General features: G+C 41.7%; 2 protein-coding genes and 1 long non-coding RNA gene across 3 annotated transcripts in view; 2 read left to right on the top strand and 1 right to left on the bottom strand.

Moving 5' to 3' along the window:
• The window catches only part of LOC143008627 (uncharacterized), a 36,957-nt gene that overhangs the window by 969 nt on the left and 15,041 nt on the right, over window positions 1-20,947 (bottom strand). The gene's annotated exons all lie outside the window — the stretch shown is intronic.
• Window positions 1,015-3,757, top strand: LOC143008612 (homeobox protein Hox-D11b-like). The gene is made up of 3 exons (XM_076160457.1): window positions 1,015-1,678; window positions 2,543-2,684; window positions 3,664-3,757. The coding sequence occupies exons 1-3, from the start codon at window positions 1,015-1,017 to the stop codon at window positions 3,755-3,757; spliced, it is 900 nt and encodes a 299-aa protein (XP_076016572.1).
• On the top strand, window positions 8,417-11,002 carry LOC143008624 (homeobox protein Hox-D9b-like). The gene is made up of 2 exons (XM_076160469.1): window positions 8,417-9,110; window positions 10,689-11,002. Exons 1-2 carry the CDS (start codon window positions 8,417-8,419, stop codon window positions 10,931-10,933), a joined length of 939 nt encoding a protein of 312 aa, XP_076016584.1. The 3' UTR covers window positions 10,934-11,002.

The following is a 20,947-nucleotide window of genomic DNA, read 5'->3' as shown; positions in this document are numbered from 1 at the left end:
TCAACCCTCACACTCATCACGTTATATGTCCAAACACTTAAGACCGTAAAGTCAGTGTGGACAGACTACATATACGCCGTTTTTCGCTTTACTACCGGGCAATAGGAACCACATTTAAGGAGAAAGGCTGCAGAGAGCTTCAGCCATTCGTTGATTTAAGTGGAATGGCAGATTTCCTTCAACTCTGCTGCTTTATCCGTCATAACTGTGTCGTTTTTCATCGAAAATGTCTAATAAGTACATTAAAAAAATCGATAAACAAGAGAAAAGTGCGCTTGTTTATTTTGCTGAGCACAGATTTTTACCCCACACATCCCAAAAAATGTAAATGAACAAAAACTTTCGTAATGTGTGTGTGTGTGTGTGTGTATGTTCTCTTTATATGCTTAAACATAAACATCCATGTGTTGTTTTTGTTTATGGGTTTTTGTGTTTTTGTGTTTTATTATACAGCACGCCAAGCAGTATAATATAGAGTTGTGTGCGTGGGAGTATATGTGTGTGTGTGTGTGTGTGTGTGTGTGTGTGTGTGTGTGTGTGTGTGTGTGTGTGTGTGTGTGTGTGTGTGTGTGTGTGTGTGTGTGTGTGCGTGTGTGTGGCAGGCGAGGCTTGCATTTGACACAGCCTGTAAAAACATGCAGCCCAGCCTGTATGCTGTAGTTAATTGTATTCAGCAGACGCAGTTTGGAGGCTCAAGGTCAAAGTGTTCACTGCTCACTTTCCTTCACTCGGACGATCCTCATCCTCATCACTGGGTTTGTTTTGACCTTAGCAGGTAAACGTTAAAGCGATAGATTAGTTTGTGTGGCTTTTTGTACACTTACACGGCAGGCCAAAGGGAGGGTGTGTGTGTGTCTGTAAGTGTGTGTTTGATTGATAGTTAAAGTGCAGGGAGTTTTTGAGGATGTGCTCATTAAAGTTGGATGTTTTGTTGTGGGCTGTTTGAATGAGATCCGGCCTGTAAAGTTCTGACATCTTCACTGTGTTATAGCAGCTTTCAGAGTACAATGCGCCATGTATTTGCCCAGCTGCACCTACTATGTGCCCAAGTCTGACTTAAGCTCAATCAGTTCGTCGTTTTTAACCGAGAGCAGCATCGCCCTGAAGGACTATAGCGACTTCTGCTGCCCCGAGCCCCGGCAGCAGTTCCCTCCACCGGGGAAATGGTCCCTCTACCAGCCGCCCCGTCCCGTCGCCTCTCCGCAGACGCCATGCTTCAACACGCCGGGGGAAGTAGTTTACCACAGGGCCCCGGGGATGCAGTCCCCACCGGAGAGGATATTCAGCTCCGATAACGACCGTTTCCTGTACGGGCGCTCGGTTTACGGCGCCCCGGGCCCTCGTTTCCACGCGCAAGCCGGAGCCCAGCGGAGTTTCATCGGTGGCTACGCAGCGTCCAAGCCGCCCTCGCAGCTCCTCTTGCCGGCGGCGAGAAACGGGGTCCTCCCGCCGGGCTTCGACCCATTCTTCGACCCGGTTGACGGCGAGGAGTTGAAAACGGGGGCCGCGCCGGGGAACCAGAGCGAGTCCGTCCGAGACGAGTGGAGCGGAGGCTGTCATGGCGGGGGGAGCAGCGAGGCGGCGAGAGCGGCGGCAGAGTCACCCGTGGCGGGGAGGGAGGACGAGGAGGACGCGGCGTTATCCAGCAGCACCGGGGAGGATTGTAGTCATGGTAAGAGGACGTAAACAAACTAATACAAGAGCAAGATTAAGTGACAAAACAATGACTAAGAATATTGTTTATTTACAAATACACACAGTAGATTTATCAGAGGATACTGTGGTCTCATTGGTGTTCTTTTTAATATCCTATCTATTTTTTAATTGATATATATGTACAATTCTATCACCTTACACTGTAAATTGTCATGGCAGCTCTCTGGTGTTGGAGTCACGTGAATTTTGGGACCTAACAATGAGGTCATGAGGCTGCTTGTGTTCAATAATTAGCTGGATGTAGGGCGCCATGTTGTCTAAAACCAAGCAGCACTTACATTATTCCCCAAACCAGAGCCCAAATATTTGATTGTATTAGTATTAAATATAAAATAAGACTTTAAGACTTTTTGCTTTTCCTTTCCATACACATTTTTAGTTTGTACCCTAAATGAGTCATGATGGCGGCGGTGCTATGTAGCTGCACATAGTTGCTATATGCTGCAGGCCAATGAAACAGTTGAGTAAATTTCTTTGAAGCAGCCTGTTACAATAAAAACCGAGGCAAAGATTTAATCACTTACACAGACCAACTCTATGTTCTCTCCAATTTTATTTACACCTATCGTTCTTCTCCAATTTTGGAGCCATGGCAAACAAACCTATAATCAAACATGGCCGCTGGATCATCTGTTTGAATGAAGTAAACAGATAAACATTGATACTTTCTCAGTGTAAGGATGTGTGTTATCCCTATGTACCACTGAAGAATGCCTCTATCATTCATGAGCATTTATGAGGCTTTACTGTGTTGATTCTATGCTGCCTGATTGATCTCAACATTGTTGTGAAAGTCTCTCTCTCTCACCCTCTCTCTCTCCTCTGTCAGAACCAGCTGTAAAGAGGAAGAAACGTTGTCCTTACTCCAAACTGCAGATCAGAGAGCTGGAGAGAGAGTTTCTCTTCAATGTTTACATCACTAAGGACAGACGCCTCCAGCTGTCCCGCTTGCTATGCCTCACAGATCGGTACGTGCCTGTGTGTGTGTGTGTGTGTGTGTGTGTTCTATGCCACTATGACTCAATACAGAACTCAATTAAATGTTTCCATTGTCAATCAAATATGCCTGAACCTTTGTTTGGCACATCAAAGCAACTTAAGTTCAATGATACACTGGCGGAGTTACACTTAAACACAGCTGAGGTTTTGGTTCATAATAATACAGTGACACATTCTAATAAAGCAGCCCATATGCTATGTCAATCAAAATGCAACCGACGAAGTACAAATAGCAGTTGTGGATACCAGGCAGGTTTTGCAGAGCTTGGACACAAAAGCTATAATCCAGGGTATTTATGTAGCATTAGCGTTGACATGAGCTGATGGGTTTTGACAAATGATTTCAATGCATTAGATTTAGCAAAATGTGTCTTAATTTAGAAGATTTTTTTGAAAATCCCATTCAACTCTATGGATATGTTTTTGTATCATCTAAAACTGCATTCCCAAAATAAATCAAGGAGAGCTCTCCAGTCCTATGCATGGTTCTGGGGGCCCAAATCAACCTCATGCAACCATGTAGAGCAAACTGACTTGGAAGAGAGAGAAAATATATTTCTCGTTTTTTAAAATTAATAAAACCATTGCAGCTTTGATTCATGTATAAAACATGCAATGTTTTATATTACGCATCTCCCTGACAATCAGAGTATCAAATAGGTTGAAATTATGACAAAGCAAATCCATTTTGGTGAAGATAGAAGTGGCTAAAATTTTGTTAATGTTGTTGTTGTCAAAAATAGAAAAAGCTCGAATAGTTGTACTGTTGTGAAAGCCCCACGGATTCATTAGAGCTCCATTATACTGCACAGGCATGACACACCCTTTTTTACTGTAAATGGGCAATAGTGAGTGAATCTTTTAGAAATGAACTAGCACTTAGATGAGAACATCAGGAAGCAACTGAATGGAAATCACATGTCTCCATTCTGCTCTGTTTCCCTCCAGACAGGTGAAGATCTGGTTCCAGAATAGAAGGATGAAAGAGAAAAAACTGAAGAGGCAGCATTTTCCCTACTACACAGGATACCACCTGTTCTAAAGGGTACAGACAAATCTCGTCATTTTCCACCAAATAACACCTGGATTTTCAAAACAAGAGACTCGATCAGTTTAAACTTGTTTCCCGCAATACATATCAGAAACGTGTTGTGTTTGCCGCTGCCTGGACAGTCGTAGGACACCTTTCACGGTTTACAGGGTCTTCTACACGGTGAGGACAAGCTCAGCGAATGCTTACACTCGTGAGAACTGACAAGATTAAAGGGACTCAAACTTTAGTGGCATTTGTGTAATTAGTTTGTATCTTTCAGTGTGTGACAGCTATGTAGGCAAGCAGGATGAGCATGTCTGTCTCCATACAATGCAGGAATGTAAACAGTCCACTGTCACTTCACTTACTGTCAAAGGAGAACCCCAGCGCTCAATGTCGGGCCCTTTCTTCTCTATTTCAAATACCGACATACCGCACAGACTGCTTGTCTTTTATTTATTCTGTCCCCCTTGTCTTATCTGACCCTAACTTACCTCTGAGGTCACATTGTTAGCAGGAGGGAAATACCGTATATATGCGTCTCTTTACATAGAGCGACTTACAGGGGCAGACATTTCTATACTTGCATGCCCGCGGATGACTGGTATGGAGTTGGCCTGCATTGCACCTCTTTGCCTTGAAACTGTCCTCGATCATAGCACTGCAGTGAACTCCAGAGCTTACATGGATCTACATTAGATGAGGAAAATACATCCGACACCTTTCTACACACATTTTCACACTAGGCATCAAAACTGGGCTCCTCCGAGTCATTCTGAGTTTCTGTTTCTTGCTGAAATCCGCATCTCATAGTGACATAAATTTCAGACGGTTTTACCAAAATGCAACTGACATTGATTTTCACTTATTTCTGTTGACTTTGACCCGATTTGAAATGTCTTTTCCAGTCTGAACTGCCACATTTTCCTCTGCTGAAAAGCTTTTAGGATTTTTTTTTTACAAGCAAAGTTTGTTTTTTACTGCCTTACTTCTGCTTGTCTTTTGTTTTATTTGATGAAAGGACGCTGAGTTACTTCAGATTCCAGGGTATAGCAAAGGTAACAAATCTTGAGGCATTCAATGCTCCTATGTGTACATTTATGGGAAAAGAAATAATGTGTTAAAGTGTTTCTGCTTTGTGCATGTTAGCAGAGTCTAGCGTTGTAGATTTCAGAGGAACGATTTCATTTTGTTGTGTTTTGTGATTTTCATCCATTTTGATAAAAGATGTGTGTGTGTGTGTGTGTGTGTGTGTGACTGAGTGAGTATAGGTGATTCCTCTGTTAGCTGAACATGCTCAAACTGACATGTTCACATGACGATTACAAGTGATGCCTATATACTTATACCTCATAACATCACATTTAAGCTTTTATTTTGCATATACGCAAAGACAATCAACAGAATGTTACTTATCATTTGATGTTCCTGTGTCTGTACTTAAGAAAATATGATTGCACTCATTTAACCTTGTTTACTTTATGGTGTACTTTGATGTAATTTGATGTATTATGTAAAAAACAAAAAACAAACATTAAATGTTACATGAAATGACCAGAGATCATCATCTCATCAGCTACTTTGTTCATGAGTAGATTGTGTTTAAACTAGCCCTAGGGTTTACAGTAAGTATTATATCTGGATTTCAATACATTTTATTTTAACATTTGAAAAACTACTGTGGGTATTTTCTAAGCCATACGCAGTTCTTAATTTGAAGAAACCACATGGAATTATTTTTAATGTGGTTTTGGGAGGATTGTACTTCTACCAAACATTCAAACAATGAAAAGAAATCTGACAGCTTTGATTCGCTATTGTAGGTTAAATAATGATGTGAAGAGGAAGATTATAGAGGAACATATTTGCCCATGTACACATGTAAGATTGGGTCATGATATGCTAATTATTATTTAAAGTTAAAAAGTGAATATTGTTGGAAAATGTCCTCGTAAGGCTTTTTCACAATAATAATAAAATGAAATTAATGTTTTTGGGAATGGAACTGAACAAGTGTTTACGTTAATTTGAAAAAACAGCATTTTATTCCGACACACTAACTTCACGTTACAACATCAAATAACATGGAGGAGCAGAAGTGTAAATGAAAATGAAATGTGACATAAAGGAGCAACATAGAACACAGGCGAGCTACTCTGTCTTACTTCTTCTTCGGTTGTCCGCTTGGGTTCCCGACCCAGACTTTGAACACCACCGGACCAGACGGCAGAAACAGGCGGCGAGTCCAAGGCTGAACCTTGAACCGCAAAGCAGCCGCACCACACTGACACAAACACCATTTCCTTCACTTAATGACTTTATGGGGGCAATACACGCAGTCTACTGCTCTCTCTGTCTCTTCTCTCACTCACACACACACACATTCACTCACTGAGACTGTGTGTTTGTGTGTGTGTGACGTATAAGGACAGAGAGGAAGATGAAAGGAGCTGTGTCTCTGGTTGAAATTGAAGGCATTCACTCTAATGGCCTGCAATAAAGTCCCTCACTGGCCTGCTGAGCCTTTAATCCCTCACAGACGCGTTACAGGCGAAGAAATGCAGAACAAAACCCGATCTGTAAACTGTGTGTGTGTGTGTGTGTGTGTGTGTGTGTGTGTGTGCGTGCGTGCGTGCGTGCGTGGAAATAGGCACATTTATTTATTAATTGGGTTGTGTTTGTGTATAAATATCTAAATTCTCATGGTTTTGAGGAAAATAGTAATAATTTTAGGTTAATCAAGGCTGGTATTTGTTATAATAACAATAATAAATATTAACGATACTAATAGTAGCAACAATAATAATCGTTTGTATTTGAGCATTAATTGGGCAGCATACCAATATGAGTAGCAGCAGTATTATAGCATTAATAGTAACAGCAGTAGTAGCTGACGGTAAATAGCAGCTTAGCATTGCAGAAATAGACCAGCAGTAGTATAATTAGCGTGCAAATGTCAAAGCTGTACTTGTCGCAATACTTTTAATAATAATACCAGAATAGAAATAATACCGCAGCCATAGCAGCAACAGTTAGGAGCGGTGCAGTTGCAGTATAGCAGCATGTAGTCACAGTAACAGTCACACGGTGAATACTAAAGCTCCATCTCCTTTTTTTTTGCTTTGATGTATACGGATGACCTCATCGTGCGTGCTTGTGTAATTTTGCTCATATGATTCTTCCTCGTTACTGTCACTCGTGTCCATAATCTGAAACTGATCGTCCTAATTAATGAGTTAATGTGAATTTATATGACAGCCTGCATGTTGATTTGAACAGCAAACACTTAAGGGTCTGCAGACAACAGGTCGAGTCTGACCCCCACCCCCCATCAGCAGCACGGTCATGGTGCCACCTAGAGGTAGAGGTCGAGGATTTTAACCCTCAAAGTGACTGAGTGTAATTGTAAATTCACATTTTTCTCTTAAAAGGCCAGTTTGTCTTCAAAATCCCAGAAGCCTCGAGAGAAAATGTCAGCGTTGCTGCGAAAAATGTGTCCCGCCCAATGCTTTGGAAGCCAACAGTCTAGAGTCAAATAATAACAAAAAACAATCTAAACACGACTGATGTACAACAATATGACGACATCTCACTGTCTGCAAGTCTCCTGCAGCCCCTCCGGCCGGCAGATGGCGCTAAGAGTACGCCGTCTGAGACAAAGATCAAGGTCTTTATTAGACGGCGGAGTTAAATTTGAGGTCGAAGCCACGCCCCCATTCTTCATCTGTGCAGCCAATGGAATTTCACATTCACATACAAACACGTCGCCTCTGCGCGCACACAAGAGACAGTGAAGGTGAAGAACGCGTCCACAAGAAAGACACAAAGAAGTTACAACGTGATTGTTAACTTTACTTTTAACTTTGTTCAGCAGACGGACCCAGATAGATAGATAGATAGATAGATAGATAGATAGATAGATAGATAGATAGATAGATAGATAGATGAATAAAAAAATAAATAACGTTGAAAAATAGTAAATCAAACTGATCAAAACACAACAAAGGACAGAAAATGATAATGCAGAAGACTCTTTAAGGAATATATCTTAGCTGCGCCCTACAAAAGTGTTCCACAAGACTTTTTTCCTCCTAATTTCTCAATTGGCTCTATTTACTTCCATTATTTGCACAGAAGATGGTCATTTATGATTATTTAAATTACAAGAAATGCAAAGATTGCAGATTAGGAATGTTTTTTGTAAGTAAATATGCAATAATAAAACTATTGTAACTGTTTCTCTCTTTCTCCCTCTCTCTCTCTCACACACACACACACATACACATTCATAAACCCCTCACCCCCCCTTAAAACCTTGTAAAAAGGGTCCCTGCTTGCTTTTTATTCGGCTTGTAAAACGGTGGAACAAAAACTAAAATGTTTAAAAATCCACAGGCTCCATTGTGGCCCTGTTCCGACAGTAGGCGTACGAGTGTAGGCCTACTATAACATTTTGGAGTACAAAAGAAGGAATTGATTTATCTGCCATACTGGGTAAATATAGTCCAACCATGTGATCCGCAGCATAACCAATGGGCAGCCAAGAAGAAGGTAAGGGCAGGAAAAAATTACTACCATTTTTAGGGGAGGATGTAAGCCACTATACCAGCCCATCTAACGTTTTACAGTCGCACTTAAATGTCTTTTTATTGAAATAATAAAATAAACATGTCGCTAACGAATTATTATTCCATGATGGGACTCCAGACCGAGGAGCCGTACGGTGCACATTTCATCCCGGGAGGCTTGCAGGGTTCGACGGCCGGCTGCGCAAAGCCAGCCCGGGCAGCAGAAGAGGAGGAGACCCCCGGCTCACACATTCCGGATTTTTCACATTTCTCCAGCAAACAAACGAGCCTAAATGGATTCTCTCCGTGGACAAACACCTCCTCTTCCTCCTCGTCCTCGTCTCCGCAGCTGCAGTCCGCCCCCGCCGCCTCCATCCCGGGGCTTTTCCATCCACATCACCTCCTGAGCCACCACCACCACCACCACCACCCCTACTACGGTCCGCAGAGCCAGAGCCACGCCGAGCACCTCGCACCGGCGGCGCCTTCGGAGGGCAGGTTCGTCCGCTGCTGGGAGGGGGCAGCTCCCGCGCCGGACAGCACTCTGACCCAGGCGTCGGTCGTCTTTCCCGGGTGTCTCCCCGCTCAGGGTGACCTCTCCAACCCGAGCCCGAGGTATGAGGCGGTCAAACCGGAGAGCTCTCCGCCGTCCCACGGCAGCCCCGGGGACTCGAGCTTCGCCAGCCCCAACGAGGTAGTGCTCGAGCGGCTAGGGACCGCGGAGGAGCTCGGGAGGAAAGCGGAGCCAAAGAAGGAGGAAGAGGAGAGGAAAACCCCGCAGCAGGCTGACCCGGGTAAAGAGGGATAGCGAAGACTGGAATTTTTATTAGCTTTTAAAAAGTGTCAATGCACAAGTGTGTTTGAGTGTCTGTCTGTGTGTGTGTGTGTGTGTGTGTGTGTGTGTGTGTGTGTGTGTGTGTGTGTGTGTGTGTGTGTGTGTGTGCGCGTGTGTGTTTGTGAGAGAGAGTGTGTGCGCGCGCGTGTGAGTGAGTGAGAGGGAGAATGTGGCCAGTATGTAAGTAAACGTGCGTGTGTGTAACTTTTATAGGCCTATAAATGTCTTGTAAACGGTAAAATATAAAACTTTATAGTCCATTAGCACAATTAAGGTGTTATTGCTGTTATTTAGCAATTTGTCACTGTAGTAATAACGCAGGTAGGCTCTCGCTCTCACTCTATCTCTCTCTCTCACACTCACACACGTACACACACACACACACACACACACACACACACACACACACACACACACGGAAAGTTGATAAATAATTAATTCACGTGGCTTCGTTGTTTCGTGATAATATTCAGTCCAGCGAAAATGTGTTTCTATTAATGCATGAATTCTCAATTCACTAAAATCTAAACATTTACCCAAATAAAGCTGTTATGTCGTACCCATATCCCTAAAACTGTTTTAAATGTATAACTTAAATCAAACTGTAAGGGGAACGACATACAGTAACTGAAAACAAATAATATTATTATTGTTATTAAATAGCTAAATAGGTCCTGCATTACAGAATATTTTTATTACAGCTTCCCCTATAGTGCAGCTGTGTATTGCTCAAATACAGGCAATAAAATTATATTACAGTTTATATAGTGTATAGATTTTGCAGCTATAGGCCAAAGAATCGAACTTGGTGAGGTCATGGCCTCCTTCCATATTAGAAATAGGGATGATTTTTTTTTTTTTGCAACCCTTAAAATGCATCAATTGGATTAATTTTGAGATGTGTGAGCTTTTATTGTGAAATACACCCATTAGCCTTGCACCTGAAAGTCTAAGTCAGCCTATAAATGATTTAAACCAAAATATGCATATGGAGCTCAAACCTGTTGCTCAAACTCACTGCCTGTCTCACTCTCTCTGGGTGCTTCACTTTTTTGGGAGTAAAGTGTCTCACAGAGTGTCCATCAGTCAGACAGAGCCTCAGATGTCACTTTCCAATATGCAATTTAGTAATTCAACCAAATGAGGGTGTGTGTGTGGCTGTTTATCAGCTCTGCCTGCACTCTGAATGAGATTTAAGTCTGTCTTTATTGGCTGTACTCATGCTCTATTTATTGTTCCTTGGCCAGTGATTAGGTTGTAAAGATTCCTCCAAATACCTTTTCGTCTTAAAAGCTCTGTAGCCACGCCGACGAACATAATTTCAGATAATGTCACATTATGTGCACTTATGGAAATGAAAGTGGTGTGAAATTAAAAGGGGAGAAAAGGCGCAGAACCGTTAAGGAAGATTTAGGCGAACGATCCATCAACGCTCCTGTCATACTGGTCAAGAAGCCTGGTTATAAAATGTAATTAACTGCAAACTTTCCTCAGTCTATATATACGGAATGTAAAGAATCTGCCCTCTCCTCTCCAGATAACCCGTCAGCCAGCTGGATCCACGCCAAGTCCACCAGGAAGAAGAGGTGTCCCTACACCAAGCACCAGACGCTGGAGCTGGAGAAGGAGTTCCTCTACAACATGTACCTGACCAGGGACCGGCGCCTGGAGGTGGCAGGACTGTTAAACCTGACAGAGAGACAAGTGAAAATCTGGTTCCAGAACAGGCGGATGAAGATGAAGAAGCTGATGATCCGGGAGAGGAGGAGTATAAACGAATGATGGATGGATGAAGGGTCGTTTGGCGGGGGATTTCGTTTCCAGGGATGAGGGAGAGGCGGTGAGGTTAGAAAGCTGATATAAAAGAAAGAAAAGACATGCATTCCCCCTGAGATACCCAACACCTTTAAGAATCAATGGATACTCAGCAAGGATTGAGGAAAAGACTGCCACACACACACACACACACACACACACACACACACAAACACACACACACACACACGATGGCAGGGGAGCCCGGAGCATGTTGTAACGCCCCTTTTCTACTCCCATCTCATGGCGTGTTCGTGTTAAATCTTCCCAACTCTCCACTTTCGATTTCTCCTCTACCTGCATGAGACAAACTGACATTCAACCTGCGACCCAGGGGAAGCTTCGCCGTAACTTATAAGTCCCTGAATACAACGCCGGCATCTACAGGGGGAAGTCCATAACACTGCTATTTGAGATCTTAGACCCATTCCAGCAACATCTGCTTTTGATAGACTTGGGTGTCTCACATGTCTACGACTAAAAATACTTACACGTACTCCACTACACAAAAATTGTGTGCAGGCCCGAGTGTGCGTCTTCCTCCTTACTGAACTCTTTTCTTGTTATATGCTAGCACAAGGCCACTATCCAACACGTAGAGTTCATCCACCGAGGGACCTTATGGTGGATGATGAGGCCCAATAAGCCTAGAAAGGAGAATCAAAGCTTGGTCACCAGTTTTGTGTTGCGTTCATATACCTCTGCTTGGCTTTGAACTCACTCAGCATCATATAGGGCTGTAAATATGAGAACACACAGACATGGCGGACGTGACCCCGGGGTCAGCGGTGTCACGGGGAGAAAGGACAACAAAAACGACAACTGAAGATGTAGAATCTTACTTGAAATGCCTGAACAAGTCTGTGAATGGAGCCATTTTTTCCTGTGTGTGTGTGTGTGTGTGTGTGGAGCAAAAGGAGGGACTAACACCGATAATCATGGAACTCCTCCGGCGCCTGATGGTGCGTTATAGCGTGTTACCCCGGGCTCCCCTGCGGTGATGTGATGTTTAAAAGAGACTTTGGACATTTTTGCTCCTCCAAAACAGAATAAGCTTCCTTGTTTTGTTTAGTTTTTTCTCAGCCGTGCACGTAGCCAATCACAATATGCTTATTTGTAGTCCTTGGTGTCGTTGTTAACTTGTTGATGTTGTTATTGTTGATGTCATTGTTGCTATGTATCTGTTGTTACCGTGGGTCTATTATGCAGATAACGTTATGCCTCTATTCACACACACACACACACACACACACACACACACACACACACACACACACACACACTTGAGTCATATGGAGTAACATTCTGGTTACTTTTCCTGTCAACTGCCTTTGGAAGGAACAATCCATTTTCATAAGGATCACACAAAGCAATGTACAGCCGAATGTCATTTTAGAATGTTGAAGTTAATCTTAGGTTACCGTGAAGTACAATGACTTTGCTATGAATTGTTGTATAGTACCACAGGCAGTAATAGCAATATTATAGGAATATCATAGCAATTTAAAGGTGTATTATAGTGTTTTTTTCATCAGGAAACCACACATTCTCTCTGGGAGAAAACCAAACACACCAGGCTATGTTAGCCTGCAGCGGGAGGCCTGTGCTGTAATATAACTGAGACCAGATGTGATGAGTAAGGCCTTCATCTGCTCATTAAGGCTAAATGTGCTGCTCATGTTGATTTTTTTTTATCAAATAAAAGCTGGATTATGACATCACTGTTAATGATGCACTTCCCACAGTTTCCTTTATGTCACTTTGTTTCTGTAGGGTTCAGGCTCCTTTGATGGAACCAATAACCTCACAGCTGTAACGCCCAGCAGCACCGGTGGAGCTTTGCTCTTAATGGCTCTGCAGTGATAGTTGAGGTAGATTTTTATTAAGTTTTGTTACCATAATAAAATCACAGCAAATGTATTTTTATTTCATGCATTTATTTTTATTATTGTTGTATTATTTTATTATCATTATTTCATGCATGTGTTTATTTTTATGATTATGACTCCTTACAGCAGAAGTTGACGCGTTTCAGACTCAGACTATAACTTGGATTTGCCGGAGGATTCAGTTGTTTTTTAAATACCTATGTTGAACGCACTTATTGGAAGTCGCTTTGGATAAAAGCGTCTGCTAAATGGCCGTAATGTAAATATAATTCCAACCGTAAAAATATAGGCAAAATACGGCTATTATTACTCTAATAAGTCTATTTTCTTTATTTAGAAGAATAAAGACATGAACAAAAAACAACAAAACCGATATAATACTACAGCTTTTCCTATAAATAGCACATACATACATTACACGATTTAATTTTTTGGTTGAACGATCCAAAACGTATTATACTTATTATAATAGTGACAGTATTCGTCGGTATACGGGTCCAAATAGTGGTTATTGCAAAAGAACGAAAACGCTTAAAAATTAGGTTATTTAATAATGAGAATAGAATCCCTGATTGAATTATATCGTCATGTTTCCTATCATCGCTGTGTGTAATACAGGTGTGTGTGTGTGTGTGTGTGTGTGTGTGTGTTTGTGTGTGTCTGCAGGTAGAGTTTGTGCCTTCTTGTTTCGTCAAAGTCAGTGCAGCGCCTCGTAGCTTCGCTCATTTATTGCGGCCATATAACGAGCACAGCGCTCATCCGACTGCAGGGTCATAAAGCAACAGCATGCATTTGGAGAATAAACGTGACTTTCCCCCCCATTCCAAACACACATACACACAGAGTGAGAGAGAGAACGAGAGGAAGGTACCATAAAGTAATTAAGCCCAGACAGTCATAGAGGCTATATGGTTTTATTGGACATCCTTTCCTGCCTTGGAGCCTGAATCGTCCTTCTAAATGTTAAAGTCATTGTCTGCAGATGAGACCAGACAGGCTGAATCACTTCTACACGCCACACACAAAAAAAGAGACAGGAAACAGCCCGGCGGGGAAATAAAACGCAAAACAAATGGCGTCGATGAGTCCAAAGCCTCTTAAGTCCCGAGGTTCGCTGTTATTCGTCCAATTATACGAAAACACCAGCGAGTTAATTCACTGCGGCGAGAAGGAAGAAACACAGAAAGCGGGAGGGAAGTTTGTCAGTGAATTACAGATTTGTTTGTTTGTTTTTTATGCAGGTAAGGCCACACTTCTTTTTTATTATTATGTTACAAGAAAGAAAGACAGAAAGAAAGACAGAAAGAAAGACAGAAAGACAGAAAGAAAGAAAGAAAGAAAGAAAGAAAGAAAGAAAGAAAGAAAGAAAGAAAGAAAGAAAGAAAGAGTCACTTAATTTGCAGTTAAATACCAGAATTTCACTCCAAATCCATGTGCGCGTTTAAGTAACTAGACCTTAGTTCGATAGAATTGAAAATTACGCAAAATCCGTTCGAGAAAAAAAAGCCATAAAAAAACTGGACCATCACATAAACTATATTACATCAAATAAAAGGATCGAGTTAAGATTCAACGACAACAAAGGGAATATTTGTGAGCTGCTGAAATTAAATAGGAAAGATCAAGACCCACTAATGGTAAAATTATTACTCTCAATTAAATGGTCCCAATAAAGTTTGTGTCATAAAATAAAAGGAATTCACAGCGGCATCATAACATTAAACAACAAGTTACGGTTCAAATGAGCTCAGAACAAAGAAGTGTTGACTGGATGGACTCCGGCACGTCGTGGATTAGCGCGGATTAGCTGTTTAAATGAACTCTATACTGCAGTTTAATACCGGTAAAGTTATGAGGAGGAGCTAACGCGATATACATAGAGAATAAAGCAGTAAGTGTTTATTTAAGGTGATATACTCATTTAAGTAAAGGCGCAACAACTAAGAGAACTAGCTGACCCAATAGGGATCAATAATCAAAGTCACGGATCTGATATGAACCCAATTTTAACACTCAAAAGCTCATGAAACACACGTTTACGTCACTATATTGTCCCTTTCAGGAAAACCTGCTGTGGAGCAACAGCAAAACCACACAAATAACCCTGGATAAAGCATCAAAAAGGACAAACAAAGCCAAAGAAAAAAAGCAGGCGGAGTTAATAAATTAAAGGGACGATTAGAGATCGATAAATGATCTTAGTGCCAAAGCTGCAAAGTGAAACATCAACATTATCAACAACAACAACAGCTGTAAGTTTACACGTGCAGTTACTGAATGCGTCCACTAGATGGAGGCCGTTTTCTTCACAAGCAGGGCGCAGCTGGGTTCTACAGGGTGTAATGATCTGCACTCTGGACTCTGAATCCAGCAATCTGGGCCTCGAATCTCAGTAGAACCTCGCTATAGATAACCTGTCATCCAACTTGTCATCCAAGCACGCATCACACCAAGGTCTCCAAATTGACACTAGATTATAACTAGCAAAGGGACAAACTAAAGGCCTCCTTGGTGGTGATAAAGGTTCGATCCAGTCTGATCTCAGCCTTTGGACTGTTGTTATTGATGCCTGCAGTCATTCACCCGTGGACATCTTAGTGACTGAAAGGCCACAGGTAAAGCAGGCATCGGACCCTGTTCCTAATTAAAGATATTGTTGGTATTGGAGGAAAAACCTCTGATCTAAATATGAACAAAACGACCTCACATCACCACCACCAAAGGTAAAACAGAACCTGAAGGACCAAAGTGACAGAGCTTTCATAAATAGACAATCTGAACACAATCTGATTCATCGTGGACACTTCTGAATATCTTATAAATTAGGATCGGATGAAAATGTTCCTCCTTAGTTTTTGGGATAATCAACTCAATCTTCAAGAAAAATGTTTGGGCCATTTTCATGCAGCCTTATAAGTAAGAATACAAGGATGTCTTTTTTTATAATCTTTTCACTATTAGTGCCCCTGGTTGGAATAATTTCTAGACAGACATGCAGGAGAACGTGTGTGTGTGTGTGTGTGTGCGCACGTGTGTGTGCATGCCACTTACACATTTCCTCTACAAGCTAAAACGCTCAATAAACTCCTTAAAAGTCTCTGGAGTTCCCTTACACCATCTGTCAATCACCACCCAGTGAAACCAGTATGGAAGACAAAGCAAGACATGCAGCTTTAATATCAACACCTTTTCCTCATTGAAAGTACCAGATACCTTAAAAATGTAGTCCAAAAGGAAAATGTGATAGAAAATGCTTTGTGTTGTCTTGAAAATGCGCAGAGCCTTGAGCAATCCCACTGAAACTCTCCTTTAAGAAGCACTTTCCTTCACTTCTCACCGCGTCTGCTATCAATTACTGAGCCTCAATTAAATTTAGGCCGTAAAATGTTGACAATGCATCTCTCCGTGTGTGTTGGCACACATCTGCACAGCTATAAAAAAAAGTGGATATAAAATGGAAATACACTAAGTCATAAAGTATGGACCTATTTGTGACACAATGATGCCTAACAAGCCGCATTACTGCCTGCTGGAAATAATTATGAGGTATTTGAGTGTAAGGAGAGAAAGTTTTGTGGCAATGCAAAGGTTCATTTGTATTCACCTGTCTGATTCTTCATCACAGTGAGAGAAAATACAGGTTCAGTTGTTGCCGTGTTAGACAGCTGGATGTTAACAGGCGTCTATAGACAAAAGGTTAAAGGAGTCAGAGTCAATGTGGGAACTTCAGCTCAGAGTCAAAGCCGAGTCGCCGCTCTCGGCTTTTGTTGAGAATGTAAAATGGACGAAACATAGGCGAATTGTGGCCGCTGTGATAAGATGGCTGCCATGCAAAGTAGATCACATTGTCATTAAAATGGAATGAAAAGGAATCTGGAGGTTGGTAGCCATGGTAACGCTGCAGTCGCTCCTATGGCAGCCGCCTCCTCCTGTAGATGGAGGCCGCACTATAAAGGACCATATGGAAAAGTGTTGACACGAGCTATGAGTGCATTACAGTACATGGAGGTGAGTTACTAATTATTCTAATGAGGGCATCATATTCATAACCTATGGTGCTGATGAAGGGCAATATTTCAAGGATTCTGTGAATATTAGCCAATATCCATGGGTAAAGGCATGCATCATGCATGATTTATTAGTGTTTCCGGGTATGTCAATCATGCGGTAAAAGGAATTTGTGAAGCTCCTTTTACTCTTCTGCAAAATAAGACATGATGACGTCATTGCCCAGAGGGATTTGTGGCCTCTGGCGTACAAGAGGAAGAAAGGAGGGCTGTGAGATGAAAGGGAAGTATAGAATAGCAGCACGAATTTCCATGATACCTGAAACCAATGCGTTTTAGTGACCTATACAGTCACAAATCAGCTTGGTCCTACTGAATCTGCCAACAACAAGTCTAAAAAGTTGCTTATACTGCAGTACATGATACACTTTACCACACTGCAATCAAAGCATCTACACGTAGACACTGTCAAACAAGCTATATGTACAGTATATGTATACATATAAACAACATAATGTGTCAGATAGCTCCAAAAACAAAAGACCTGTATTTTACAGAATGACCACTAGGGGCAGACAAACGGCATGTCGGCACAGAAACAACAACCTCCGCAGCCTAAATGCACAAACTGATACCATATTAACATTCACTTTAACATTGAGGTGAATGAAAACATAGTCATTCTGCACCATAGTGTTATTATAAACAAGGAGGTCTGCACGCGGCATGTTTCCCAGCATGCATCTCAACAACAGAGAAAAGAAGGACCTACGTGTTCATTTGATTTAATTTAACTGCAATAAGGTCTGTTGATAGTTTGAAAAATATTCTGAGTGGTTTAGTGAAAAAACGACAATATCAGGAATCCAATTAATTTAAGACAAAATATGTTTGTGATTAGTTTTCTCTTATTTCCACACAATGTTGATTTAAATCAAATCTAAAATTTAGAGATGACATCCTACACTGTTTAAAGAGGCACGTGAAGAATGTCGTCAGTATTATGGTCCGAATGATCATAGGACTGATCATTTTGTTTTAAGGAGCATCCGTAAGAATTCTCTTCTTTTTTCTTTATGACACGCGCCCATTTTCTTCGCCTTATACTATTCTTGTTTGATTCATTTTGTTTGACTCCCCGAATAATTCTTGCCTTCTCAGGATTATTCGTTTAGTGATAAAAATTGTTATTTGAGTTAAATTCCAGTTTCTTTCCGTGTAAGGTTGGTCTGCGTTTGAATCTTTCGACGTTCAATAGCTCTGTGGGCTCGTTCCTGTCGACGGACAAGGGACTCGATCCCATACACAGGTCGACGATATGTGCAGGGATACCTTTTCAAAGTGTGAACACTGTCATGGATAAATGCTTATAATTCTGTGTCATTTTGCTTCGTTTCTTTGCTGTTTTGCGGGTAGAAGCCGCCTTGTTGTACTGCGAGTTAGGCCTTGCGTGGAGCCGTTTGTCGTCCTACGTATTTGTGCTGCTGTGAAAACATCAAAACAAAATAGTGATTTTCAAAATACATAATGGGAAAACCTCATTCTGAACCCAGAGACAAAGAAATTGCATTTATGTTATTTATTTAAATATCGAACGAATTTTCGGTGAGAGTCACTTTTAAAAATATATGAAATAGCAAAGTCACAGATACATAGTGGCTTGTATGCTCGCGCGCTGGTTCATCTAACACACAAATATACATACTGAATAACGTCGAGATACAAATGCAATAGAGTGTGTGAGGTTAGAGGAGAAGCACATACGGGCTCTTTGGTGCCTCTGTATTTATGAAACATTGTGCACAGGAACACATGAGGAGAGGAAATGGAAGGAGGAAATTATTTAGAACATATTGAGACTCCTTCGAAAACAAACGTGTTTTGAAAGATGAAGATCCTGATTCATAACATGAAAATCAGAATGGTTTTGATCGGCCTATTGTGTTCAAGTACACAAAGAATTTGGATTTGCAGAACACAAGCGGTACACACATCAAACACACAACAGATAGAAAAGTGTGTGTTTCCGTGTGCGTGTGTGTGTGCGTGTGTGTGTGTGTGAGTGAGCGAGTGAGTGAATTCAGCTTTCACTCTAATGCAGCTGCCACAAATTCTCTTTTCTGTCTGAACGATTTACACACACACACACACACACACACACACACACACACATACACACACACACACACACATACACACACACACACACACACACACACACACACGGGCTCGTAAAGCGCGTCTTTACGAGCAGGCTCGGCCCGCCATTGGCCGCCGGCGGTCATGTGTGCGCATGCGTAGCCAAACGCGCGGCTGGCTTTTACCTCACGCGCTCTCTGCACCGAGTCCGCTGCCTGACACTCGCGCGCGACCGTGAACGGTAAACAAAATTTCTTTTAAGACTAATTTTCCACTAAACTCAAAATATTCCAATTCATTCGTTAAAATATTAACACGTGGCAAACATGGTGACTTTCCTACTCACATAGAGATAAAAAATAATGTTTATAACCGACAGATACGTTAACATGTTTGGAGAGACAACGGATTAAAACGTTTCCTTTGCTAGTTTTAGAATAATGATACCAGCCTACACATTTGATTATTTCTACTTTTCTTGTTTCGTGCTCATCAATTCTTCTTCTTCTTCTCCAAATCTCTTTTTGTATAAGCCTGCTGACGAAGAAGAAGCATGGAGGCCAGCTGTCTTCTCAAATCAGGTACAGATCTGACATTTTAACATTTAAAGCAATGACTAAAGGAGTAAATATCTGAGTATTTGATGTGTATTCTTAAGAGAAATCACTAGGACTACAGTGTTGGCAGCAGCATGTCATTATGAGCAAGGTGGGTGATGTCATTGTTCGCCATTGGAGGTGAGGTGGGGGTCTTGCCCACACTTTCTAACACATCACCCCCAACTCACTAGAGGCTTATGTGGGGACTTTGATTGTGGCCACTGGACGGCAGATGTACAAAGGTTTTTGATTTCATGGAGCTAAATAACATCAGATTTTAAAAAGTGCAGTGATACATTTGTACATCAGCAACATGAAAAATGGGGGAATATCACCAACTTAAGTAATCAAACGAAAAGAAGAAATGTTGGCTATATTGTATTAATACAAGTATGAACACAGTACGAACCTTTATAGGACAGTGGTTCTCAAAATGCAGCACTTAACCCTTTATTGGTCTGATTTCATTAATATATATATATGTTGCATGTGAGTTGAACTATTTCTGGGTGGTGTCTCGTTCACCAATGTAGAGACAGAATCAAAGAAAGCGTAGTTGCAGGCCGTAACTGGGCCCTCAAGCTGAAACGTCAGATGGACATTAGTTCTATATGCAAATGGGCTACTCAGCAATGGGCATGTAAGGAGCTATGAAACCTGGCAAACAGATAACAAAGCCCATCCTGTCCTCTGCCTCAGAATGGTGTGAGGGAGACAGATGGATCTCGTCTCCATCCGTCCACTCTCCCTGCTGCTCTCCGCACTCTCCTGCTATGATTTCAAGGATTTGAATCAATGTCTTAAAGAAACCGCTCCTTTCCTTCTTCCCTTGACAAAATGCGCCTGGGACAGATGGACAGAGTGAGATAGACGCCGTCCACTGCGTCTTTGTGTTTTGTTTTCATCGCTGCTCTTTTTTATGAGGGCAGTTTGAGTGTCAGAGGGACAAAGGGACAAAAAGACAGTATTTTCTCCCTTTTCCAACTTTACATTTCCCCGTTTCACGAGGGCGGGCGGAGTGTGAGAGATAGAGAGAGACAAAGACAGTATTTCACTGGTGCAGCTCAGTGGAGCTCAGCTGGCACTCAGTATTTACAACCTACTGCAATGCGGCAGGGAATCTGTGTGTGTGTGTGTGTGTGTGTGTGTGTGTGTGTGTGAGTGAATGAATGAGTGAATAAGTGAGAGAGGGGGGAGAGAGAGAGACAGAGAGAGAGAGAGAGAGAGAGAGAGAGAGAGAGAGAGAGAGAGCAAAAGGAGCTACCACAGAGACTGAAAGACAGAAATGAGACAATACAAAATGCAAAATAGAGAGAATAATGAAAGAGAAAGAGAAATAGAGAAGAA

The sequence above is a fragment of the Genypterus blacodes genome, unplaced genomic scaffold (assembly GCF_046128005.1).
Source record: "Genypterus blacodes isolate CSIRO-AG114 ecotype Tasmania unplaced genomic scaffold, CSIRO-AGI_Gbla_v1 ptg000105l_1, whole genome shotgun sequence".
NCBI lineage: Eukaryota > Metazoa > Chordata > Actinopteri > Ophidiiformes > Ophidiidae > Genypterus > Genypterus blacodes.
Note: the sequence above shows the minus strand (reverse complement) of the source record. Positions and strands in the feature narration are given on the sequence as shown.